Consider the following 23,891-nt stretch of genomic DNA (forward strand, 5'->3'; position numbering starts at 1 on the left):
AGAATGTCATAAACTAACAGAGCAGAAAGAGACTTTAAACTTAATCTTGTCTAGCTATAAAAGACATTAAGGGCCCTGGTTGGGTGTTTCGGTTGGTTGGAAGTAGTCCTATGTATCAAAAGGTAGTGGGTTTGATTCCTGGTCAGGGCACATACCTAGGTTGCAGGTTTTATCCCTGGTTAATGTGCTCATGGGAGGTGACTGATCAATGTTTCTCTTTCACATCAATGTCTCTCTCTCTCTCTCTGTCCCTCCCTTCCTCCCTCTATCTATACATATCCTCACCTGCTGATTGCAGGGTTGGGTTGGGGGGTAGAGGTGGAAGAGGCCATAGAGCAGTGGTTCTCAACCTTCTGGCCCTATAAAACAGTTCCTCATGTTGTGACCCCCAACCATAAAATTATTTTCGTTGTTACTTCATAACTGTAGTTTTGCTACTGTTATGAATCATAATGTAAATATCTGATATACAGGATGGTCTTAGGTGACCCCTGTGAAAGGGTCATTTGACCGCCAAAGGGGTCGCGACCCACAGGTTGAGAACCGCTGCCATAGAGGGTATAAATGGTGATGGGAGGGGAAAAAAAGACATTAATGGGTCAACTGACAAAATTGGAATACAGTTGGTAGATTAAAGTATTATCAATGATAAATTTCCTGAAGTTGATAACTGTGCTATGTAAGAGAATACCCTTATTCTTAGAAAAACACACTGAAGTATTTAGGAATCAAAGTGCCATGATGATGTATATACTTACTCCCAGATGGTTGGGGGGAAAAACCTGTGTTTATGTGCATACTTGAGTAGAGAGAGAGAGAGAGAACACAAGCAAATTATAAACAAAACTAGAGGCCCAGTGCATGAATTCATGCACTGGTGGGGTCCCTCAGCCTGGCCTGCGGGATTGGGCTGAAACCAGCTCTCTGACATCCCTCGAGGGGTCCTGGATTGTGAGAGGGCGCAGACTAGGCCGAGAGACCCCACTGGTGCACAGTTGGGGCTGGGGAGGGATGCAAGAGGTTGGCCAGCCGGGGAGGGACCATGGAAGGGCTCCAGGGTGTGTCCGGCCCGTCTCACTCAGTCCCAATTGGCCGGACCCCAGCAGCAAGCTAACCCTACCGGTTGGAGCATATGCCCCCTGGTTGTCAGCGCACATCATAGCGAGTGGTTGAGCGGCCTTAGCATATCATTAGCATATTACACTTTGATTGGTTGAACCTCAGACCGAAGGACTGGACACTTAGCATATTAGGCTTTTATTATTTAGAATGTGTCAAAATATTAAGAAGAGGTGGATCTGGTAGTTTGTATTTAATGTTCTTTATATTCTTGTAACTTTTTATAAATGTGAAATTATTTCCACACAAAAAACCCACAAAACCAGTTTTAAAAGAATCATCTCATCCAGCCCTCTCCAGAAAACCATTCTGTCTTCGTGACAGAGAGGTTAAGTAACCTTCATCAGTAACCCTGGGAGTTGGAGACAGCACTGACTCCTAGTCCTGTGTTCTCTGCTATGCTGTGCTGCGTTCTTCTAGTAAATAGTCATTGAGCTCTAACCACCCAACACAGCGGCAGGGACACAGCCATGCTTGCATATTCATGGCGTAGCTTTCCGTTTCTGTTAAAAATATTTTTGCCGTTACCTGGTCAGCCTTTCAACCTTCAGCCCCTCTATTACCTGGACATCTTGTTATTAGATACGCTGCCCATTGTCACGAGACATGCCTGCGTGTTACATTTTAACAAACAGTGTTTTTATTCTTCTGTTTCTTGATAGCTACTGCTTCTTGGGATACATTTCTCATGCTGTGGAATTTCAAGCCACAGGCTAGAGCTTTCAGATACGTGGGTCACAAGGACGTTGTAACCAGCGTGCAGTTTTCTCCACTCGGAAACTTACTGGCGTCTGCTTCACGAGACAGAACGGTTAGACTCTGGATTCCTGATAAGTAAGGAAACAAACACCTGGTATGCTCTGGATTTAGAAATGTGAAGGAAAGCTGGCCCCGGCTGCTCCTGGTGCACCTCTCGGGCTGGACAGACTCCCGGTTACCTGTGCTCAGTCCGAGTCACACCCGAGCTGTCAAGTCAGACTGCTTCAAAGCGCTTTGTTCTCATCTTTAACTCATAATTAGGTCTTCTATTTGAAAACTATTTCTAACCATGAAAATATGCTTAATATGTATTAATTTATTTGGGGGGGGGGCGGGTAGTTATCAATCCCTTAGTAAATTTGATGTAAGCTTTGGACTATCTCCCCAGAGAGATACACATTGGCATGTATAACGAAAAATTGTACAGGTTATTAACCTCCTAAAAGCCCCTTCATGGATCTTCAGGAAACTTTGGATCCTCATTAAAAACCCTTGGGCCAGCCGAAACCGGTTTGGCTCAGTGGATAGAGCGTCAGCCTGCGGACTGAAAGGTCCCAGGTTCGATTCCGGTCAAGGGCATGTACCTGGGTTGCGGGCACATCCCCAGTGGGAGATGTGCAGGAGGCAGCTGATCGATGTTTCTCTCTCATCTATGTTTCTAACTCTCTATCTCTCTCCCTTCCTCTCTGTGAAAAATCAATAAAATATATTTAAAAAAAAACACAACAAAAAAAACCCTTGGGCCAGACTGTTCTTTGATTCATATCATTCATTATTAGGCTCCAAAATGTTCTTGTTAAAATTTCCTACAAAAGTGTAAATCATTCTTTTGTTTTAAGGCCCAACCAATTATAACAAACCTCTCTGTAAGAGACTTTTCAAACCTTAGTTGATATTTTAAGCAATTATTATTAAGCCATGAATTTTTTTAAAGTTTTAAAGTCTTAATTATGCATTTTTTCAGACATACTTGAAAAGAGAAACAATAGCACAAAGACCCCTAAACCCATAATCATGGATCAGATTCAACAGTTATCAATATTCAGTCAACTTTATTTCATCTATCTCCACCCTCCACCCTCCACCCTTTTTTTTTTCTATAGTATTTTTAGAACAAATCCCACACATCACATCATTTCCCCCTGTAAATACTTCAGAGAGTAAGAATTGAGCATTTTCTGACGATCGTGGCAGGATTTGAGTGTTGGTTTGTGCCTGAACAGGCACTCCCAAATGAAAGAAAGTTCACAGGGCATTTCCCGTCCACCACCCAATGGAAACTCCATGCTCAGAAATCTGAATATTATCCTGATAGCAGCAAAAACTCTTGAAGAGAAATGACATGTTATAATGACACTGTGGATGACAATATAGAGGGAAATTGTAAGGGAGAGAGACTGGTTTGTGGTTTAAAAGGGAAGCATTTTCTAAAATCCTTAATTTTGGAAATTGAGAGCCAGCACAGCACAGCCTCAGTTACCATTACTAACTCAAGGTAACCTCAGTGAACAAACTATAGAGGGGTACCTGAGCTAAAAGCACACTGCATCATTAATCTGCACTGGCTAATCTAAGTACAATGATTATGTTTGTGTAGCTGTCTCTTGTTCCTCTTTTTAAATCATAGTGGGGCCAGGGCAATAGCAGATCATGGCAATGCGAAGGGAACTCATGCATCAAGTTCTCTGTTGCTGCATAACAATATTCAAAACATAGTAGCTAAATACAGTAACTATCATTTCTCACAATTTTATGGGTTGTCCGGATGATTCTTCTGCCCCATTTGGGGTTGCTATTAGCGAGGTTGGCTATTACTTTTGCAGCTTCACTAAGCTGACAGTAGGGCTGGCACATCCAACACCTCGCTCATATGCCAAGGGCCTTGGTGCTGGTTATTGGCTGGGGCACCTTGGTCCTCCATATGTCCTCTCCCTGGCAGGATAGAGACTTCTGTATAGCATTGTAGGGCAATAAAGCAGAAGCTGCTAGACCTTGTAAGGGCCAGGCCTGAAACTTGCACAGTGTCACGTCTGCCCATTCTGTTGGTCAAAGTAATTCACATCAGCCCAGATTCAAAGGGTGGACAAATCAGCAGATTCTACCTCCTGTGGGGAGGAGTGGCGTGTGTGTTCAGAGATGAAATTGTGGGCAGCCATGTTTTCAGGCAGACAACGTCAGGTGACTGGGAGGCTGAAAAAGAATAGTGGCAGCAGGTCTGGCCTGGAGTTTGTCATGGTAGACAGTCAAGGGAATGTGGGCAGAAAGGACAGGTAAGCATGTAGGAGGCAAGGTAAGGAACTAGAAACCACTGGAGCACGGGCACAATAAACAAGGCTCGCTTATCTCGTGGATTTTTTCAAACATGCTTCCTGTTGAGACCGGATACAGGCAAGGCCAGCCTACACTGATAGCCTGCTGGAGTGCACAGTGCAGAGCTACAGAGCAGGGCCGGTTTTGATGATCCTGGCTGTCTCTTGGCTTCCTGGTCATAGCAGATGTCAAGGCTTTTCTTTGTTTTTCTCTGAGTCTTATACCTGAATTGAGCCCCAACTGTATTCTGACCTCTACTCAACAAACTTTCTCTGAAACCTCACTGAACTAGCCCCTGAATGCGACCTCCTATCTTTTTAAATACTGATTTTAGTTATTCCTGCTGTAGAATCATGAAAGTCACCTAGGCCACTAGCAGTATAAGCCAGGATGGATCTAAGGACCTTTAAGTATTGCCTCTTTGCAGTGGAATTCAACAAAACACATTGAGCTCTTTTCATGTGTCTGACAGTACACTAGATTCTGGTCTTATAGAGATGAATAAACCATCATTCCTATCCTCAAAAAACTTACTGCTTAATAGGAGAGAAACAGGTCTATTAAAAAAAATGCTACATAATGTAATAAGCAAAATAGATGGAGGAGACGGGGCAATTCAGCCTGTCCGGCTGGTCCAGGAGGTCTGGGGTGAGGAAGTAGTTCAGGCTGAGAAAGCAGTGATTTCAGGTGTGTATTCAGTGCTGTGGCTGTTCTCAGAATACAAAGTTCAGAGCAGTGGCAGGATGTCTGCCAAAGACCTTGAGTGCTGTGCCTTTTTCTGGAGGGTGGCCAGTGACACATTGACACTGGGATCTACTAGTCCATGCTTGGAGTTAACAAGGTAGTAAGTACAGTGTGTAGGTGACTGGGGGGGGATAAAAGATTAGAGCAGGGAGACCAGCTAAGAGGCTTTTGCAATAATCAAGGTGAAGGATATTGAGGGCATATCAACCTTAAAGCAAGCATAGCTGGGACCGAAAGAGGAGGAGGGATTCAAGAGATACTTGGGCAGTGACAGTGATAGCACTATCACTCAGTAGGTGTGTGGACCTACTGGGTGTGGGAGGAGAGGCAGTGGGTGGCACTGAATGTGACTTCCAGACTTCTACAAATTCTGTTCCTGATCTTTCTTAAACAGTTATGGTGATTATCCTTCTAAGGTATCACCTGTACAGATATGACTTTATAATGGAAAAATGACTCAGTCTGGATGTGGTGTAAAGTGAAAGTGCCTCGGAAACTTCGGAACACCGGCACAGAGTAGTATTTCCCAAATGTCACCTTGTAACTCCAGTGCTATCTACTCGCCTGCTCTGAGCTGTTTTAAATTTTTTTCCTGCTTCTTAAATGCCACGTGTTATTTTCTCCATCTGTTTTTCATACCCTAGCCAAGAAAAAAAAAAATAGCACCTGAAATTTCAAGGTGTTGAGAACGGAAGTGCTATGTTGTTACCATTTATTCTTTGTTTTGCTTCTGAGGTAAGACTGGGCCTGAGGCCAGCCAGGCCTTACATCCACCCAGATCTTAGTTCTCATTGCTGGTGGTGGAAACAGGAAAGTTGGAGGCAAATCTCCCCCTTCCCAGACTTGTGACCCCAGTTTTAAAACATTGCCTTGGTGCTATTCATTTCATCAATCATTAGCTTTTTGAGGGTTCAGGTTCTTTAAACTATATATTGCTATTTTTAGTGGAACAGTGGAATGGCAGGAACTTAAAAGGCACAGTAGAGATTTGTTCAAAATATTATTTTCCTAGCTTCCAATGAAAACATAAAGAGCAAATGCATTTCCAGGGTCTCTCTTATTAAGTAACAGTTGTGATCTCAGTTGACAAAAGCAGCTTGAAACGGTATTGAAAAGTGCATACAGTACAACACAACCTTTTCATACTGGTGTTAGTTTTACAAGAGTTAAGCTGTTTTATGTTTCAGAGTCTATATACTGGTTAGCTATTGATTATACTTAAATCAAATGTTGTAAATATTGAACTGTTTCTTTCCAGGAGAGGGAAGTCCTCTGAATTTAAAGCTCATACAGCTCCAGTTCGAAGTGTGGACTTTTCTGCTGATGGGCAGTATCTAGCTACGGCTTCTGAAGACAAATCCATCAAAGTATGGAACATGTATCGCCAGCGCTTCTTATATTCCTTGTGCCGACATACACACTGGGCGCGCTGTGCCAAGTAAGTGCATAAAGTTTCATAAGATTTCCACATTTTCCCTGCCATAGTCTATGTTTGCCCTCCACCTCCCAGAAAAGGAGTTAGTTTTCCTTCTTTTCTTTCTCCCTTCTTCCTTCCCTCCCTCCCATCCAGCAAACATTTATTGTGTGCCTGGGATCACAACAGGGATGAGGATAATGGTAAACAAAACAGTCACAAACTCGTGCTCTCATGAAGCTTACACTCTAGAGAGGGGAGACAGGCAGCAAACAAATAGGAAAATGGATGTGGTAGGTGAGATGGTGGTAAGTTTTAGAGAACAAAGCTGCAATTTTAAGCAGGGTGTTAGGCTGTCCTCACAAAGGGCAGGGGCGGGGGGTGTGGAGGCGGGGAGAGAACTTTGAGCCGAGACCTAAAGGAAGATAGGGAAGGAGGCTTGACGATACTTGGGAAGACAGGGTCTTGGATAGAGGAGCAAGTGCTACAGCCCTGAGGCTGGAGCCTGGGGGTTGGTTGAGGACGAGTAGGAGACTGGTGGGGGGCAGAGCTGGGGAGGGAGTAGGAGAGATCCAGAGGAAAATCAGGCCAATCAGGAGTGGCTCTGACGTACCCTGAGAGAGATGAGATGCCCCCGGACCAGATTCATTTTCTCAGTTACACTTTAATGGAATCACTAGGAGTGCTATATGAAGAAGAGACTCTAAAGTCAGGGCAGAAGCAAGGAGGTGTTGGGAGGCTGTTGCAATAGTTCCCATCCTGGCCTGGACCGTCCCAGCTGGTGGCACTGGAGATTTTGAGAAGTAGCTGGATTCTAGATGTAGTAGTTTGAGGGTACAGCCAACAATACATGCTGTCACTTTGGATGTGACAGAGAAAGAGAGGGACCAAGAGTGACTCCATAATCTTGGCAGTGTTCTGTTGGGAGAAGTGCTGCTACAGGTGTTACTGTCAGCTGACAGCCACGGACAAGGGGGACTTATATCCCTACCACAAACAATCATACTGCTGGGCAAAGTAAACTAAACAGCTGTTTTTAGACACTGTACAGAAACAACACAGAGTTTTGAATCCTGACACATGGAAACAAATGAGATGAGCACCAAATCCAAACCAGATTTCTACCTGGGTGCATTTTTCAGTCCATGGCACAAGGACATAGAGCCCAAGGAGACAGCAGCAGTCTTGCTGGGCAAAGAAAACAGAAATTAGAATTCAGAACTGCTACGGGGCTGGAGTTTAGAGGGCAGGAAGTGAGAAAGAAACTATGAAGAGAAGAACCCCCCCCCCAAAAAAAAAAGATCTGCCTATGAATCCCACTGAGTCTTTGGTCAGATACAAGCTGCTTATGCACAGGGGACCGAGGCGTGGCAGAGAACAGTCACTGGGAGACCGAGCTGAACAGATTCCACAGAAGGGGAGCATCAGTAAAAATGATCTCCACCTTCATATTAAAAAATGCAAACCAGAAGACACTGGGATGACATATTTAAAGTCCTGAAAGAAAAAGTACCCACTGAATTAGAATTCAACATCTCAACAAAAATATCCTTTAAAGAGGATCAACAAAAAGTTGAAAGAATTTATTACCAATAGACCTGCACTACAAGAATAGTAAATAAAGTTTCTTAGGCTGAAGGGAGATGATACCAGATGGAAAATTGGATCTACTAGTACACAAAGGAATAAAGAGAGCTAGAAAAGGTAAATATGGGGGTACATACTATTAATAGACTTTTTGTTTCTTATTTCTTTGAAAAATGGTTGCTTAATGTGTTGTGGGCTGATATATAGATATAAGAGGTGGGTAAATGAAGTATATTTTGGTAAGTTCTAACATTAGAACTTTTACAAGTTCTGACATATATAAAATGTCATAAAATTAATTCAAGAGTACAGGGTGCTACATTAAGGATGTATATTATAACTTCTAGAGATTACCAATAAAAAAAACACACAACATGGACAAAGAATAAAGCTAAAAAGCCTGCAGAGGAAATAAAATGGGATACTACGAAATACTCAATCCAAAAGAAAAGCAGGAAAAAGAAATAAACAAATGAGATAAATAGAAAACAAAGAGCAGAAGAATTTATGAAAGGTTGAAAGGTCACCAATTAAGTGAAATTTTGGTCTTCAAAGTATTCCCTTAGGAAGCATAATCCCCAGTCTGTATCACATATCTGTGCTAGGTCTAGAGTTGAAAGAAACAGTATTAGCCTCAAGGAGCTTTTACAGTTCAAGGGTAGGAATAAGATGCCAAATAATTATAAAATGGTGTGTCCTATGAGAAGGTGATACACAAGATGATAAGGGAATCTCTGAGTGGGGCATTGAACTAGACTTGTGTGAGGAAAAGTCAAGGAAGGTATTCCTTGCTCAAAACTGAGGAAAGGAAAGGGGAAGGGGAGACAGCAGCTTATTATCAGATGGGAAGAGGGTGGTAAACCGGTTCATGGAAGGAATCAGCAGGAGTAAGCACTGTAGCCTGGGAGTTCAAAGTGTGCTCTGGGAACATGCATTATTCATTCAGCTATGGCTAGACACAGGAAGCAAAGTGGGACAAGGTCGGGGAGGAGGTGGAGAAGGCTCAGGTTCACTGGATGACATGAAAAGATTTTACTTCATCCTACAGGAAATACAAAGACACGAGGGCTTGGAATTGGGAAGAAACATGATCATTTCTGAGCTCTTTGCTAATTGGTCTATTAACCAGCATGACTACAGTAAGAGGGTCCCTGCCAAGATTCGCATGCCTATCTGTACCGCCTTGTTACCACTGGGCAAGTTAGGTTATGGCTTTCAGCCTCTGCAGACTGTTGTGAGGATGAGAAGTGCAAGTTGACTGTGTTGGGGACTGAGTGGAGCCCTAGGGCTGCCATTCCTCCATCTGGGCCCCTTTAGATAGGGAGCAGCTTGGGAATGGGAAGGAGCCACTGCAAATGTTGTTATTCCTTATCTATTCATGAAAAGGAAGCGATGGTGGGACTCTTCATGGCTGTCTGCCTGGCATCTGTTCCCCATAGGGTGGTAATGGTGCCCGAGTTTTCTCTGAAGAACCAGCCCTCACACACGGCCCATTCCTGTGTTACACCTGTGCTGGAGAAGCCCTGTCTCCAGCTCTAGCAGTAGGCTTTCATCTCAGGCCTGCCATGCAGATCAGAGCATCTCCCTCCTCGAGGAGTTAGTCGTGTTGGGACGGCAGGACTTTCCTCTGGGATTGCTTTCTCTAGGCTCAGTTAAGCCTGTAGCTGCTGAGGGATGCCATGGGAATGATGCTGATTCCCAGGAGAGCAGAACTGTGAGATAAAGCAGAATGAATGGCTGTCTAGTTACATAGTGTAGTTTCTGGATACAGCTATACCTGGAATTATTAGCACGTGTGTTGGGGAGGGGAGATATGAGCCTGGAAAAAAATTTCCTTTTGCTTTTATTTTTTAAAGGCACTTTCCAGTTCTAGCCGGTTTGGCTCAGTGAATAAAGTGTTGGCCCATGGTCTGAAGGGCTTCGGATTCAATTCCAGTCAAGGGCACCAGGCTCCATCCCCAGCCCCAGTCCGGACATGTGCGGGAGGGCAACCAGTCGATGTCTTCCACATCGATGTTTCTCTCTCCCTGTCTCTCCCCCTCCCACTCTCTCTAAAAATCAATGGAAAAAGTATTCTCCAGTGAGAATTGACAAAAAATAAAATAAAGGCACTTTCCATAGGAAGTGATAGTTTTGTAAAAGTGGGAGTTATCATGTGCACTCAAGACACCTGCTTTATCTCCAGGCCAACACCACTGCCTTAATTTTTAGCATCACTGGTTCTAGTAGAGACTTCTGCAGTGACCTCCTAAATGTTCTCCTTGACTACAGATTTGCCTTCATTCAGCCTTTCTCCCCACCCCCTACTGTTTCCAAAGAGACCTTCTGAAATGTAAATCCCATCATGCTGCTCCTCCGCTTAAAAGCATTCTGACTCCTTGGCCTGGCACATCTGCTTGCCTTTTGTTTCAGCCTCATCTTTTGTCCCTTTCACCATTCACCTTGTTGCAGCTGCCCACGTGTGTGAGGTTCCGTTATGATCTGTGCCTTTCCACATGCTGCCTGAAACACCTTCCCTTCACAAGCCTGTCTTGCATCTCTTCCTCCAAGAAGTGTTTGGACTCCCCCAGGCTGAGTTTGTTGATTCCTTATGCTGCCACATTGCTCCGTTTATGAGGTCTGTCAGTTTAGGCCTCCCTTTCCTATTTGAATTACAGATATTTTATTCATGTTGTATCCTCATTTCAGGCACTGGTCTAAATTGTATAGATACTACAGGGAGCAAAGTACAGAATTCCTGTGCTCATGGAGCACCTTCTACCAAAGGGAGATCAGACAGTAAACAAATATCCTAGTGATATGTGCTCTGCAGGAAAATACTGCAGGGTAACGTGCTAAAGAGTGATGGGGTGGTCTTTACAGATGGTGGTTGGGGAAGTGTCTTTTCTAAGGAACATTGACTGAAGTGAGGTAGCTAGCGAGGCAGAGTGGGGTATAGTGTTCCGAGGTAGAATCAGATACGGTGGAGGAGCACTGTAGAGTTAGTTATAGAGTGGGGAAGGCTCAGAGTTGTACAAAAACGTGGTTTGAGTGAATCGATGAATCGGTAACCAGGTAGCTTTGGTGGGCATTCTCTTGAGGCAGGAGTCATTTTTGTGAATTCTTTGTATAAAATTCAGGATACTGCAATACATCTTGCATGGAGAATGTTTACATGGCTTTGCTAATTTCTTTATCCATTTTGCTCTACCTCTGTTCAGGTTGGTAATTTTTATACTCAGCACACCTGGTCTTAATGGAATGCCTGTATCTTGCTGGTACATTGTGGTTCTGAGGTTTGTTTTTAAAAATCATTTGCTTTCTTACTGTTTGGAGGGAGTGATTCATATGAAATACTCCAGAGAACTCTCTGGAAGAATGTTCTTCGATAAATAATTGGGTTAAATTGAATGAATAAAGATTTCATCTTCTTGGCAACTTTCCTTATAGGTGCTCTACAACAAGCTTAGAGATTCTTCTCACGTATTTATTACAGTGTTTTTTTTTCTTGGCTCAACTTACTGCTGTGAGAAACAAAGAGAATTGAGAGGGTCCAATTGACCGCTCAGGCTCAGCCTCTCAGAGTGTTTGTGCAACTTCCTGTGAAAATACAGTCTTGATAGGGTCATCCTAGTCCAGGACTTTCTTCCAAAGTCTGAAGGACTAGAAGTCCTGTTTCTGCTCTTTACCCAGAGATGAGAAAGCTCAGAGGGAATCTAAGCCCACTTAAGAAATTGAGGAAACATAAACCAGATATCAGTTTACTTATTTACAGTGACAGCACTAACTTTCAAGTGGACTAGAAGATTAGTGTGCCTCGGCCAGGGTCTTCCTTTGCCAAGAAAGTCACAATAAGACTTCAGTGGGCCCTGGAATCAAAGCAAGAGAGTTTGTTGAAAAAAATCTTGATGGATGGTTTCCTCGGGTTGGGATAGTGAGGCGGACCTATCTTTGCCACATACACACCTGCCAAGGAATCAGCAGGATCAGTTCTGCTGGCCAGGTGCTCTCTCCCTGGGCCTGACAGGAGACATGCTGTTGCTCTGGCCTCTTGAGTTGCTGGGCACCTCCCTCTTTCAGGTAGTGCAGTTTTGTTGCTTCGTTTCAGCAAAGAGAGAGCAGAAAGTAGCTAAGAGCATGGACTCACCAGCATGTGATCATGGGAACATGACAACCTCTCAGGGCCTTTGTCTGCTCTTTTGTAATTGAGTACAAAGGGGTACCTTACCTTCTTCATAGTCATCATGAATAAACAGGTTAATGAATGTAACTAATGTCAGCTATTAATTACCCTCACATTCCAATTTTTTCCTCCTCAGGATTATACTGGAGTCATGTTTAGGTTGTGTCTAAAAGTCATTTCACATATTTGCACATAGTTTTAGAGGTTGCTACTATATATAGTAATTACTATCCTCCTTTGAATGCATTTTATATATTTAAACTATTAGAGGATAACTTTATTTTCAAGTACTTGGGTCTGAAAGTCTCCGTCTTTTCATTGGTGTGTGTATTCTGTTTAACTTTATGTAACTAGTACTATGATTAGGTTAAAGTCTACCATTTTGCTCTTTGTTTTCTATTTACTTCATTTGTTTATTTCTTTTCCCTGCTTTTAGATTAATTATTTCTTAGTATCCCATTTTATTTCCTCTGCAGGCTTTTTAGCTTCATTCTTTGTCCATGTTATGTGTTTTTTTATTGGTAATCTCTAAAAGTTACAATATGCATCCTTAACATATCACTCTGTACTCTTGAATTAATTTTATGTGTCAGAACTTGTAAAAGTTCTAATGTTAGAACTTACCAAAATATACTTCATTTACTCTTAAATCTATATATGATATCAGCCACAATACATTAAGCAACCATTTTTCAAAGAAATAAGAAACAAAAGGTCTATTAATAGTATGTACCCCCATATTTACCTTTTCTAGCTCTCTTTATTCCTTTGTGTAGATCCAAGTCTCCATCTGGTATCATTTCCCTTCAGCCTAAGAAACTTTATTTATTATTCTTGTAGTGCAGGTCTATTGGTAATAAATTCTCTCAACTTTTTGTTGATCCTCTTTAAAGGATATATATTTTTAAAATATAGTTTATTGATTTTTTCACAGGGAGGAAGGGAGAGGGATAGAGAATTAGAAACATCGATGAGAGAGAAACATCTATCAGCTGCCTCCTGCATACTCCCTACTGGGGATGTGCCCGCAACCAAGGTACATGCCCTTGACCAGAATTGAACTTGGGACCCTTGAGTCCACAGGCCGACGCTCTATCCACTGAGCCAAACCGGTTAGGGCTTTAAAGGATATTTTTGCTGAGATGTTGAATTCTAGTTCAGTGGGTATTTTTTCTTTCAGGACTTTAAATATGTCATCCCAGTGTCTTCTGGTTTGCATTTTTTAATCTGAAGGTGGAGATCATTTTTACTGATACTCCCCTTCTGTGTAATCTGTTCAGCTCACGGTCTCCCAGTGACTGTTCTCTGCCACGCCTCGGTCCCCTGTGCATAAGCAGCTTTGTATTTGACCAAAGACTCAGTGGGATTCATAGGCAGATCTTTTGGGGGGTTTCTGCTCTTCATAGTGTCTTTCTCACTTCCTGCCTTCTAAACTCCAGCCCCGTAGCAGTTCTGAATTCTAATTTCTGTTTTCTTTGCCCAGCAAGACTGCTGCTGTCTCCTTGGGCTCTGTGTCCTTGTGCCATGGACTGAAAAATGCACCCAGGTAGAAATCTGGTTTGGATTTGGTGCTCATCTCATTTGTTTCCATGTGTCGGGATTCAAAACCCTGTGTTGTTTCTGTACAGTGTCTAAAAACAGCTGTTTAGTTTACTTTGCCCAGCAGTATGATTGTTTGTGGTAGGGATATAAGTCCCCCTTGTCCAGAACTGAAAGTTCTGCCAAAGGAATTTAGTGGAACCTGACTAGCTAATTTCAGTATTCATGAGGATGAGATAAAAGTGCAAGAATAATCAAGAAGAGGGAAGAAAATGGCGGAGGTTTAGACAGACGTGTCGGTGCCTTGTCCCGGAGCAGATAAGGGCGGGCAGCTGAAACGGGTAGCATACAGCCCGAATAAGCAGAGGAGATTCAGCTGAGACAGTCTGCAGCCAGGAAAGACAGAGAAATCCTAGATAAAGGGAACGGTTAAGAGGCTGAGGCTGAAACCTCTCCAGGTGCGCCGGCACAGCCGCGGAGACCGTGCCATCTTGGGTGACTGTCACCGGCATCCAGAGACCAGCTACTAACCCGGCAACAACGGCTCTCAAGCAGCGCGACTACGTGAACTCAGAGGAACTCTGCTTCTCCCCACAGAAAGTGCCTGGTACATTGTGCCTTGTTGTGTTGTATTTTGTGCCTTTAAATCAACGCAGCAGATCCAAGCAACAGCGGCCTCCTGATCTCCACACGCTCTGTCTGAGGAACAGCTGCTGTGGGTGAAGCCTCCCTCCACCAGCCAGAAGAGCCACAACAGCTGTGAACAGCACCCATCAGAAGACCCGCTAACAACAGAGGAGCAGCTGCTACCACAACCGCCCAAGGAGCAACCACAGCCCGAGGAGCCACTGCCACCTAGGGAGCAGCCACTGAACGACTCAATATCTATATACGTCAGTGAGATCAAACATGGGTAGACAAAGAAATCCCCAAAGGAAAGAAAAGGAGGACTCACCAGAAAAGCAGCTAAGTGATACAGAGGCATACAACATGACAGAAAAAGAATTCAGAATAAGGGTCCTAGAGTGCATACACCGGATGGAGGAAAAAATCGACAACTTATCCAAGAAGCAAGAAGAAACAGATGAAAAAATTGACAACTTAAGTAAGACCCAAGAAGAAATGAAGTGCGATATAGCTGCAATAAAGAACACCATTGAAAGTATCAACAGTAGACTAGGAGAAGCGGAAGACCGAATTAGTGAATTAGAAGACAGGGAAGCAAAACACACGCAAACTGTACTTCAGTTGGAGAAAAAAATTAAAAGACAGGAGGAGAGCCTAAGGGAGCTTTGGGACAACATGAAACGAAACAACATACGAATAATAGGGGTGCCAGAACAACAGAAAGAGGAACAAGGATTAGAAAACCTATTGGAAGAAATAATATCAGAAAACTTCCCTGAGGTGGTGAAGAAAAAAGTCACACAAGCCCAGAGAGTCCCAAGCAAGGTGAACCCGAAAAGACCCACACCAAGACACATCATAATTACCATGGCAAATATTCAGGACAAAGAGAGAATCTTACAGGCTGCAAGAGAGAGACGGAAAGTTACATACAAGGGATCTCCCATTAGATTATCAAATGATTTCTCAACAGAAACACATCAGGCCAGAAAAGAATGGACGGAAATTTACAAAGTGATGCAAAGCAAAGGACTGAATCCAAGAATACTCTATCCAGCAAGGCTATCATTCAAAATTGAAGGGGAAATAAGAAGCTTCACAGACAAAAAAAGGCTAAGGGAGTTTATCACCACCAAGCCAGCAATGCAAGAAATGCTAAAGGGACTGGTGTAAAAAGAAGAAATAAAAATCCCAGAAAGAAAACAGCCACACAAAAAAAAGAAATGGCTACAAACAAGTACATTTCAATAATAACTTTAAATGTAAACGGGCTAAATGCTCCAACCAAAAGATATCGAGTGGCTGAATGGATAAAAAATCATGACCCATACATTTGCTGTCTACAAGAGACCCACCTCATTAGAAAGGACTCACACAGACTGAAAGTGAAGGGATGGAAAAATATCTTCCAGGCTAATGGAAAAGAAAAGAAAGCTGGGGTAGCAATACTTATATCGGACAAAATAGACCTCAAAGTGAAGGCCATAACAAGAGATACGGGAGGCCACTTCATAATACTAAAAGGATCAATACAACAAGAAGATATAACCCTGATAAACATATATGCACCCAATGCAGGAGCACCCAAATACATAAAAAATCTTCTGGAAGATATCAAAGGAGAGATCGACAACAATACAATTATAGTAGGGGACTTTAATACACCACTGTCATCACTGGATAAGTCCTCTAGACAAACAATCAGCAAAGATACAGCAATCCTAAATGACTCACTAGATCAGATGGACTTAATAGACATCTTCAGAACACTTCACCCCAGTGCCACGGAATATACATTCTACTCAAGTGCTCATGACACATATTCAAAAATAGACCATATATTGGGTCACAAACAAAGTATCCCCAAATTCAAGAAGATTGAAATCATAAAAAGCATCTTCGCAGACCACGATGGCATAATATTAGAAATAAACTACAATAAAAACAACCCCAAATACTCAAACACCTGGAGGCTGAATAGCATGCTATTACATATTGATTGGGTTACCAATGAAATCAAAGAAGAAATTCAAAACATCCTGGAAACTAATGACAATGAAAACACAACAATCCAAAACCTATGGGACACAATGAAAGCAGTCCTGAGAGGGAAGTTTATAGCTCTACAGGCCTATCTCAAAAAACAAGAAAAAATGGTAGTAAATCAGCTAACTCTACAACTCAAAGAATTAGAAAGAGAGCAACAAGAAAACCCCAGAGTGAGCAGAAGGAAGGAGATAATAAAGATTAGAGCAGAAATAAATAACATAGAGACCAAAAAAATAATACAGAAAATCAATGAAACCAAGAGCTGGTTCTTTGAAAGGATAAACAAGGTTGACAAACCTCTAGCCAGACTCACCAAGAAGCAAAGAGAGAGGACCCAAATAAACAAAATCAGAAACGATAGAGGCGAAATAACAACAGACCCCACAGAAATACAAATGATTGTTAAAAAATACTATGGACAGCTCTACTCCAGCAAACTAGACAACCTGGAGGAAATGGACAAATTCCTAGAAAAATACAACATTCCAAAACTCAATCAGGAAGAATCTAAAAATCTCAACAGGCCAATAACTATGGAAGAAATTGAAGCAGTCATCAAAAAGCTTCCAGCAAACAAAAGCCCAGGACCAGACGGCTTCACAGGGGAGTTTTACCAAACATTCAAGGAAGAACTAAAACCTATCCTCCTCAGACTACTACAAAAAATTCAAGAGGAAGGAACACTTCCAAGCTCATTCTATGAAGCCAGCATCACCCTAATACCAAAACCAGATAAAGACAACACAATGAAAGAGAATTACAGGCCAATATCCCTCATGAACATAGATGCCAAAATCCTCAACAAAATCTTAGCAAATCGGATTCAGCAGTACATCAGAAAGATCATACACCATGACCAAGTAGGATTTATCCCAGGGATGCAAGGATGGTACAATATCCGCAAATCAATAAACGTGATACATCACATAAACAAATTGAAAGAAAAAAACCACATGGTCATATCAATTGATGCAGAAAAAGCATTTGACAAAATTCAACACCCATTTTTGATAAAAACTCTCAGCAAGGTGGGAGTAGAAGGATCATACCTCAACATAATAAAAGCCATATATGACAGGCCCACAGCCAACATCATACTCAATGGACAAAAACTTACACCATTTCCTCTAAGAACAGGAACAAGACAGGGATGCCCCCTCTCACCACTCCTGTTCAACATAGTACTGGAAGTGTTAGCCATTGCAATTCGGCAAGAAGAAGAAATAAAAGGCATCCAAATTGGAAAAGAGGAAGTAAAACTGTCCTTATTTGCAGACGACATGATATTATACATACAAAACCCTAGAGACTCCATCTAAAAGCTACTAGACTTAATACATGAATTTGGCAAAGTAGCAGGATACAAAATTAACCCGAAGAAATCTGAGGCATTTCTATACACCAATAGTGAACTTTCAGAAAGAGAGATTATAAAAACAATCCCGTTTACCTTCGCACCAAAAAAACTAAGCTACCTAGGAATAATCTTAACTAAAGAGGTAAAAGACCTCTACTCAGAAAACTACAGGACATTGAAAAAAAGATATAGAGGAAGACATAAACAGATGGAAGAACATACCGTGTTCATGGATTGGTAGAATCAACATCATTAAAATGTCCATACTACCCAAAGCAATCTATAAATTCAACGCACTTCCCATTAAAATACCAACGGCATATTTCAGAGATCTAGAACGAACTCTCCAAAAATTCATCTGGAATAAAAAAAGACCCCGAATAGCTGCAGCAATCCTGAAAAAGAACAAAGTAGGTCGGATCTCAGTACCAGATATCAAGTTGTATTACAAAGCCACTGTTCTCAAAACTGCCTGGTACTGGCACAAGAATAGGCATATAGATCAATGGAATAGAATAGAGAGCCCAGAAATCGGCCCGAACCAATATGCTCAATTAATATTTGACAAAGGAGGCAAGAACATACAATGGAGCCAAGATAGTCTCTTCAATAAATGGTGTTGGGAAAATTGGACAGATATATGCAAGAAAATGAAACTAGACCACCAACTTACACCATACACAAAAATAAACTCAAAATGGATAAAGGACTTAAATGTACAACAGGAAACCATAAAAATTCTAGAAGAATCCAAAGGCAACAAAATCTCAGACATATGCCGAAGCAATTTCTTCACTGATACAGCTCCTAGGGCACTTGAAACTAAAGAGAAAATGAACAAATGGGACTACATCAAAATAAATAGCTTCTGCACAGCAAAAGAAACCATCAACAAAACAACGAGAAAACCCACTGTGTGGGAAAACATATTTGCCAATGTCATATCTGATAAGGGCCTAATCTCCAAAATCTATAGGGAACTCATACAACTTAACAAAAGGAAGATAAACAATCCAATCAAAAAATGGGCAAAGGACCTAAATAGACACCTTTCAAAAGAGGACATTCAGAAAGCCAAGAGACATATGAAAACATGCTCAAAGTCACTAATCATCCGAGAGATGCAAATCAAAACAACAATGAGGTACCATCTCACACCTGTCAGACTGGCTATCATCAACAAATCAACAAACGACAAGTGCTGGAGAGGATGTGGAGAAAAAGGAACACTTGTGCACTGCTGGTGGGAATGCAGACTGGTGCAGCCACTATGGAAGACAGTATGGAGTTTCCTTAAAAAACTGAAAATGGAACTCCCATTTGACCCTGTGATCCCACTTCTAGGAATATATCCCAAGAAACCAGAAACACCAATCAGAAAGGATATATGCACCCCTATGTTCATAGCAGCACAATTCACCATAGCTAAGATCTGGAAACAGCCTAAGTGCCCATCAGTAGATGAATGGATTAGAAAACTGTGGTACATCTACACGATGGAATACTATGCTGCTCTAAAAAGGAAGGAACTCTTACCATTTGCAACGTCATGGATGGAACTGGAGAGCATTATGCTAAGTGAAATAAGCCAGTCAATGAAGGAAACATACCCCATGATCTCACTCATTCATGGATAATAGAGACCATTATAAACTTTTGAACAATAATAGATACAGAGGCAGAGCTGCCTCAAACAGATTGTCCAACTGCAGCGGGAAGGCCGGGGAGGGTTGGGGGGCAGGAGGTAGGGGGGTAAGAGATCAACTAAAGGACTTGTATGTATGCATATAAGCATAACCAATGGACATAAGACACTGGGGGATAGGGGAGGCTGGGGGACTGTCTAGGGCGGGGGGATAAAATGGACACATATGTAATACCCTTTGTAATACTTTAAGCAATAAAAAAATAAAAATAAAAATAAAAAAAAGAATAATCAAGAAACAGTGACAGGAAAAAAAATTAGAAGGAACTCAGTATAAAACTATAGAAATTAAAATATGATGATAATGGTACAGGATTAGGAAAATAGGTCATAGAAAGGCTAGAAGCAGGCCCATATATATTTTACATTGGAGATAGCATTTCCAACCATTGGGGAAATGAATGGACTATTTAATATGTAGTTAAGATAGTTGGATTTCTATTTGGAAAAATATAAAATAGGATTTGTATTGCATACCATACATTTACAAAAATTGTAGATAAATTAAGCAATTAAATTCTAAAAATAGTCCAAGTGATACTGTTCTTTCTCCAAATGAATGGACATTGTATTTAAATGAATATAGAGGGTCATTAGAGCAATTGTTTCTCCCTTTAGTCACTGAATTTTGAATATATGCCATGAACTTAATTAATAAAAATTCTGTGTGCCCAGTACTTATGAGCTTTTCCCTGAAGTCCAGACTTACTCCACAGGGCGCAGAGGTGGCATGGTGTCCATTAGTGTAAAAAGAGATGAACAGTTATGTTCTCTATACTAACCATTGTTTATGACCATTCATCTTAATTTACAGAAATATTTTTAAGATATGCCAGCTATTGGGAAATATATTAATGCTTTTAAAATATAAGTTAGTATAGTCTTTTTAGAAATCAGTGTGCAAAATATATCAGGAGTCTTTGTTGCAGCAATTCCACAACTAGAAATTTATTCTAAATACCCTTTTATATTCAAAGGAAAATGCCTTATACTAAAAAATACTGCTTTCAGTATAATTTATAATGGCGAAATATTGTAAACAAGCATTTTTTTCTGAGTAAAGAAAACTGGTTAAATAGTTTAGATTATTATGTAGCCATAAAAAAGGGAAATATAAGCAAGTAATTACATTAAAACATGTTTATCTTAGGGGGAGAGGGTGGACAAAATTCAGAACTTATCATTATAATATGGAAGGAGTATACATGAACAAAGATAAAGTACCTATTACACATAAAATATTAACTGGAACTTGGGTGATGGAACTATGAACTTTTTTACTTACTATATTTCCTAGTTTTTTATCTTTTTTTAATCTTTATTATTAAAAGTATTACAGATGTCCCCTTTTCTAGATTTTTAAACCAAGTAATTTTCCTTTAATGAGTAATGGAGAAAAAACATTTATCTTTTGAAATATATATATGGGTGAGAATTATTACCTATTTTGGGGGCAGAATAATGCTTTTAAAGGTTAGGATTCACAGACAGTAGAGGAGGTGAAGGCCTGTGCTGGGGGGTGGGAGTGGGCAGGGAGAGGTCAATGGGGGAAAAAGGAGACATATGTAATACTTTCAACAATAAAGTAGTTTTAAAAATAAATAAAAAGACTCTATTAAAATAAATAAATAGATAAATAAGTAAATGTTAGGATTATTGTAGCCCTGAGTTTTAAACAATAATGTATAATGTGAGATAACTTAGTTATCTTTATGGTATTCTTAGTCAAAAATAAGTAGAACTTAATGAGACTTTTCCAACATTATTGCTTTTACGGCATTAATTTTTAGGGGGAAAATCTGCCTTTAATTTTCAGTTGTTGGTAGTGTTACATGAGATCGTTAGCCATCTAAATTGAAGGTATTTTTGTTATTATGCTAAAATATATATAAGATAAAATTTACCATTTTCAATATATAGTTCAGTGGCATTAAGTATGCTCGTATTGTGTGACAAATGGCAAAGATTTTAAGTATACGCTCTCATTGGCTATAATTCTAAGTTAGTGCGAATTCCCTTAGAAAGTTTTTTGTCTTGTGCCGTAAATGTTTACTGAGAATGTAGTCAGTACCGTGCACTGTGCCTAGGGACACACTGTGAATAAGACAGATGTGGCCTTGGAGCTTACATTTTGTTAGGGAAGTAAACAGAACACGTGGCTGTAAGGGAGGCGTGTGCATATGAGTAATGTTAAGAACACCTCCTGAGGAGTTAACCTGGGGGAGGGGGAAATTCAGGAAGGCTTTTCATGAAAAAGTGAGGGGAGCAGAGACTTGAAGGAGTAAGATCCTTTTAGGTAATTCAAACTAGATAAAGAGTAGGGGGAGGGAACAAACGTGTGTGAGGAAACAGCTGAGGCAGGAGCAAGGTCCTAAGAAAAAAGAGGGGTGTGGTGTCAGAAAGAGGGGGGTGATGAAGATGAAGAGACAGGAGGGCAGATCCAGAGGACCTGATAAGCAGTGGTAAGGGTGTCAGACTTTTTCCCAAGGGAAATGTGAAACCACCAAATGGTTTTAATTTGAAAAATTTGATTTCCAATTTAAAGATCACTTTTCTTGCATGCAGAGAATGACGTAGCGGGGCCCATTGTGGTTTGAAGAGATGGGGCTAATCATGGATTACAATGTAGGGGAGTGGAGGGGAAAGAGGAATCGAGCATGATTGCTAGGTTTCTAACTTCAGAAACTGTTTATTCAGGAAAGTAACACTGGAGAAGAAGCTGTCTGAGGAGGAAGGTGAGTTTAGATTTGGACAAGTTCAGAGTCAGGGGTGCCTAGGGCTATCCAAGAGGAGACACCCAGTAGGCAATTTTACTTAAGGGTGGAGATCCAGGAGAGAAGTCTGGTCACATAAATGATGGATGACCCAACAAATAATTAACATACTTAAATGTTTTTATACCTCTTTCATCTGTTTTTTGTCTCTCAACAGTTGCAGGAGTGAATCCTGTTACTGCAACAGATGGTTTCTCTTCTAATGCTGACCAGCACTTAAAAAAACATAAATGTTTTGCTTATTGTCTTGAACTTCAACTTCCATATGTAAACACAACCCCATTAAAGCAAACTGAAACTGCTTGTTTTTTGAGTCTATGAAAGTTTGAGGTCTGAATGCAATCGAAAGTCTCACATTATCTAAATAGAAAGTGGTGGCCAGAGGGGTTATGAGTTTCACAAGGTTACAGAGCTGGGCAGTTGCAAAACTCTGTATTAATTGGGCAGTCTTATTTCCACTGCTTTTTGCTGCTTCCCTCTCCTGTTGAATACTGCTGACTTCAGAGTACCACGTACTAATGATTTGTTTCTTAAAGGACATGGACAATGCCCACTCTGGTCTCACAATCCCGAGGGCTAGAAATTTGTTTTTATAGAATACTTATCTAATGATAGAAATATTTAAATGAATATTTTGATTTCTTATGAAACCACTTTAAAACATTTCATGGTTCATGGGCCCATTTGGCTGTGTAATGAATGAATAACTGTTTATGTACATAGAGGCATGCAGTTTTAATACAGTTTTGGGAACTCCATAGATTCCAAGTTAAAGATCTATTATATAACTCTTAGACTGCTTTCAAGGAAATGTGAACCAGTTTTTCTGGAAAGTGTTCAAGAATTTCCTCATTCTCTCAAATGAGTACCAATACATTTTAAAGGATTGAATAGTAACTAGTTTAATTAACTTTTCAAATGCCTTATAGACAGTCCACATCTCCTGATCCATTAGTCACCATTGACTAATATAATATCCATCTTGGTGACACAGTCTCTGGAAATTTTAAAAGGCTGTTGATGGTACTGAATTAGAGAATTAGAAATCTATTTATGTCTCAGAGCCCTGATCAAAGTCAGGGCAAAGAAAAGCCCATTTTATTGGTGCTTACTTATTTTTTTATGAATCTAATTAAAAGTGAAGGGGAAGGAGAAGATACAAGCCACCATCTTTACTTTTAACCCCTCCAAAGGCAAAAAAACATATACAGAAAGCAGGATTTATAATATAGTGTCCAGAGGAGGGGCAGGGCCTTTACCCTGAGTGCCCCTTTGGTCATGTGGAGTTGGAGGTAGAAACCTCTCCCTCTGCTGCCAGCTTCTTCCCACTACCTCCTCTGTCCTGTATCGGATGTTTGCCCTCCCTTCCTTTCTTTAGCATGGGGAAGCTTCTCTCAGGCTATAACCCATCCTGCTCTAGATAAATTTCTAGTTTGAAAAATGCCTCTTATTTATAGCCCCTCCTTAGGTTGAATTCTATCTGGCCAGTATACAGTGGGGCCTTGACTTATGAGTTTCCCGACTAACGAGTTTTTTGAGATACCAGCTGTCTTTCAGCCGATTTTTTGCATTGAGTTGATAGAGTAATTTGAGTTAACGAGCTCCTTAATGAGCTCAGTCTCGGAACAAATTAAACTCGTAAGTCAAGGCTCTACTGTACCTACTTTCTCTTTTTCACAAGTTGCTTTAAAAACATGTTTCTTTGATGGAGTTTCTAATGATAAATTGGCACATTTTTTGTTTTA

General features: G+C 40.9%; 1 protein-coding gene across 1 annotated transcript in view; it reads left to right on the plus strand.

The window, feature by feature from the left end:
* Positions 1–23,891, plus strand: part of POC1B (POC1 centriolar protein B) — a 110,678-nt gene that overhangs the window by 27,324 nt on the left and 59,463 nt on the right. Inside the window, exons 3-4 of the mRNA XM_081083321.1 lie at positions 1,782–1,953; positions 6,191–6,370. Coding sequence (XP_080939447.1) covers positions 1,782–1,953; positions 6,191–6,370 — 352 coding nt within the window. The remainder of the gene's footprint in view (positions 1–1,781; positions 1,954–6,190; positions 6,371–23,891) is intronic.

The sequence above is a fragment of the Myotis nattereri genome (assembly GCF_964212035.1).
Source record: "Myotis nattereri genome assembly, chromosome: 2".
Lineage (NCBI taxonomy): Eukaryota > Metazoa > Chordata > Mammalia > Chiroptera > Vespertilionidae > Myotis > Myotis nattereri.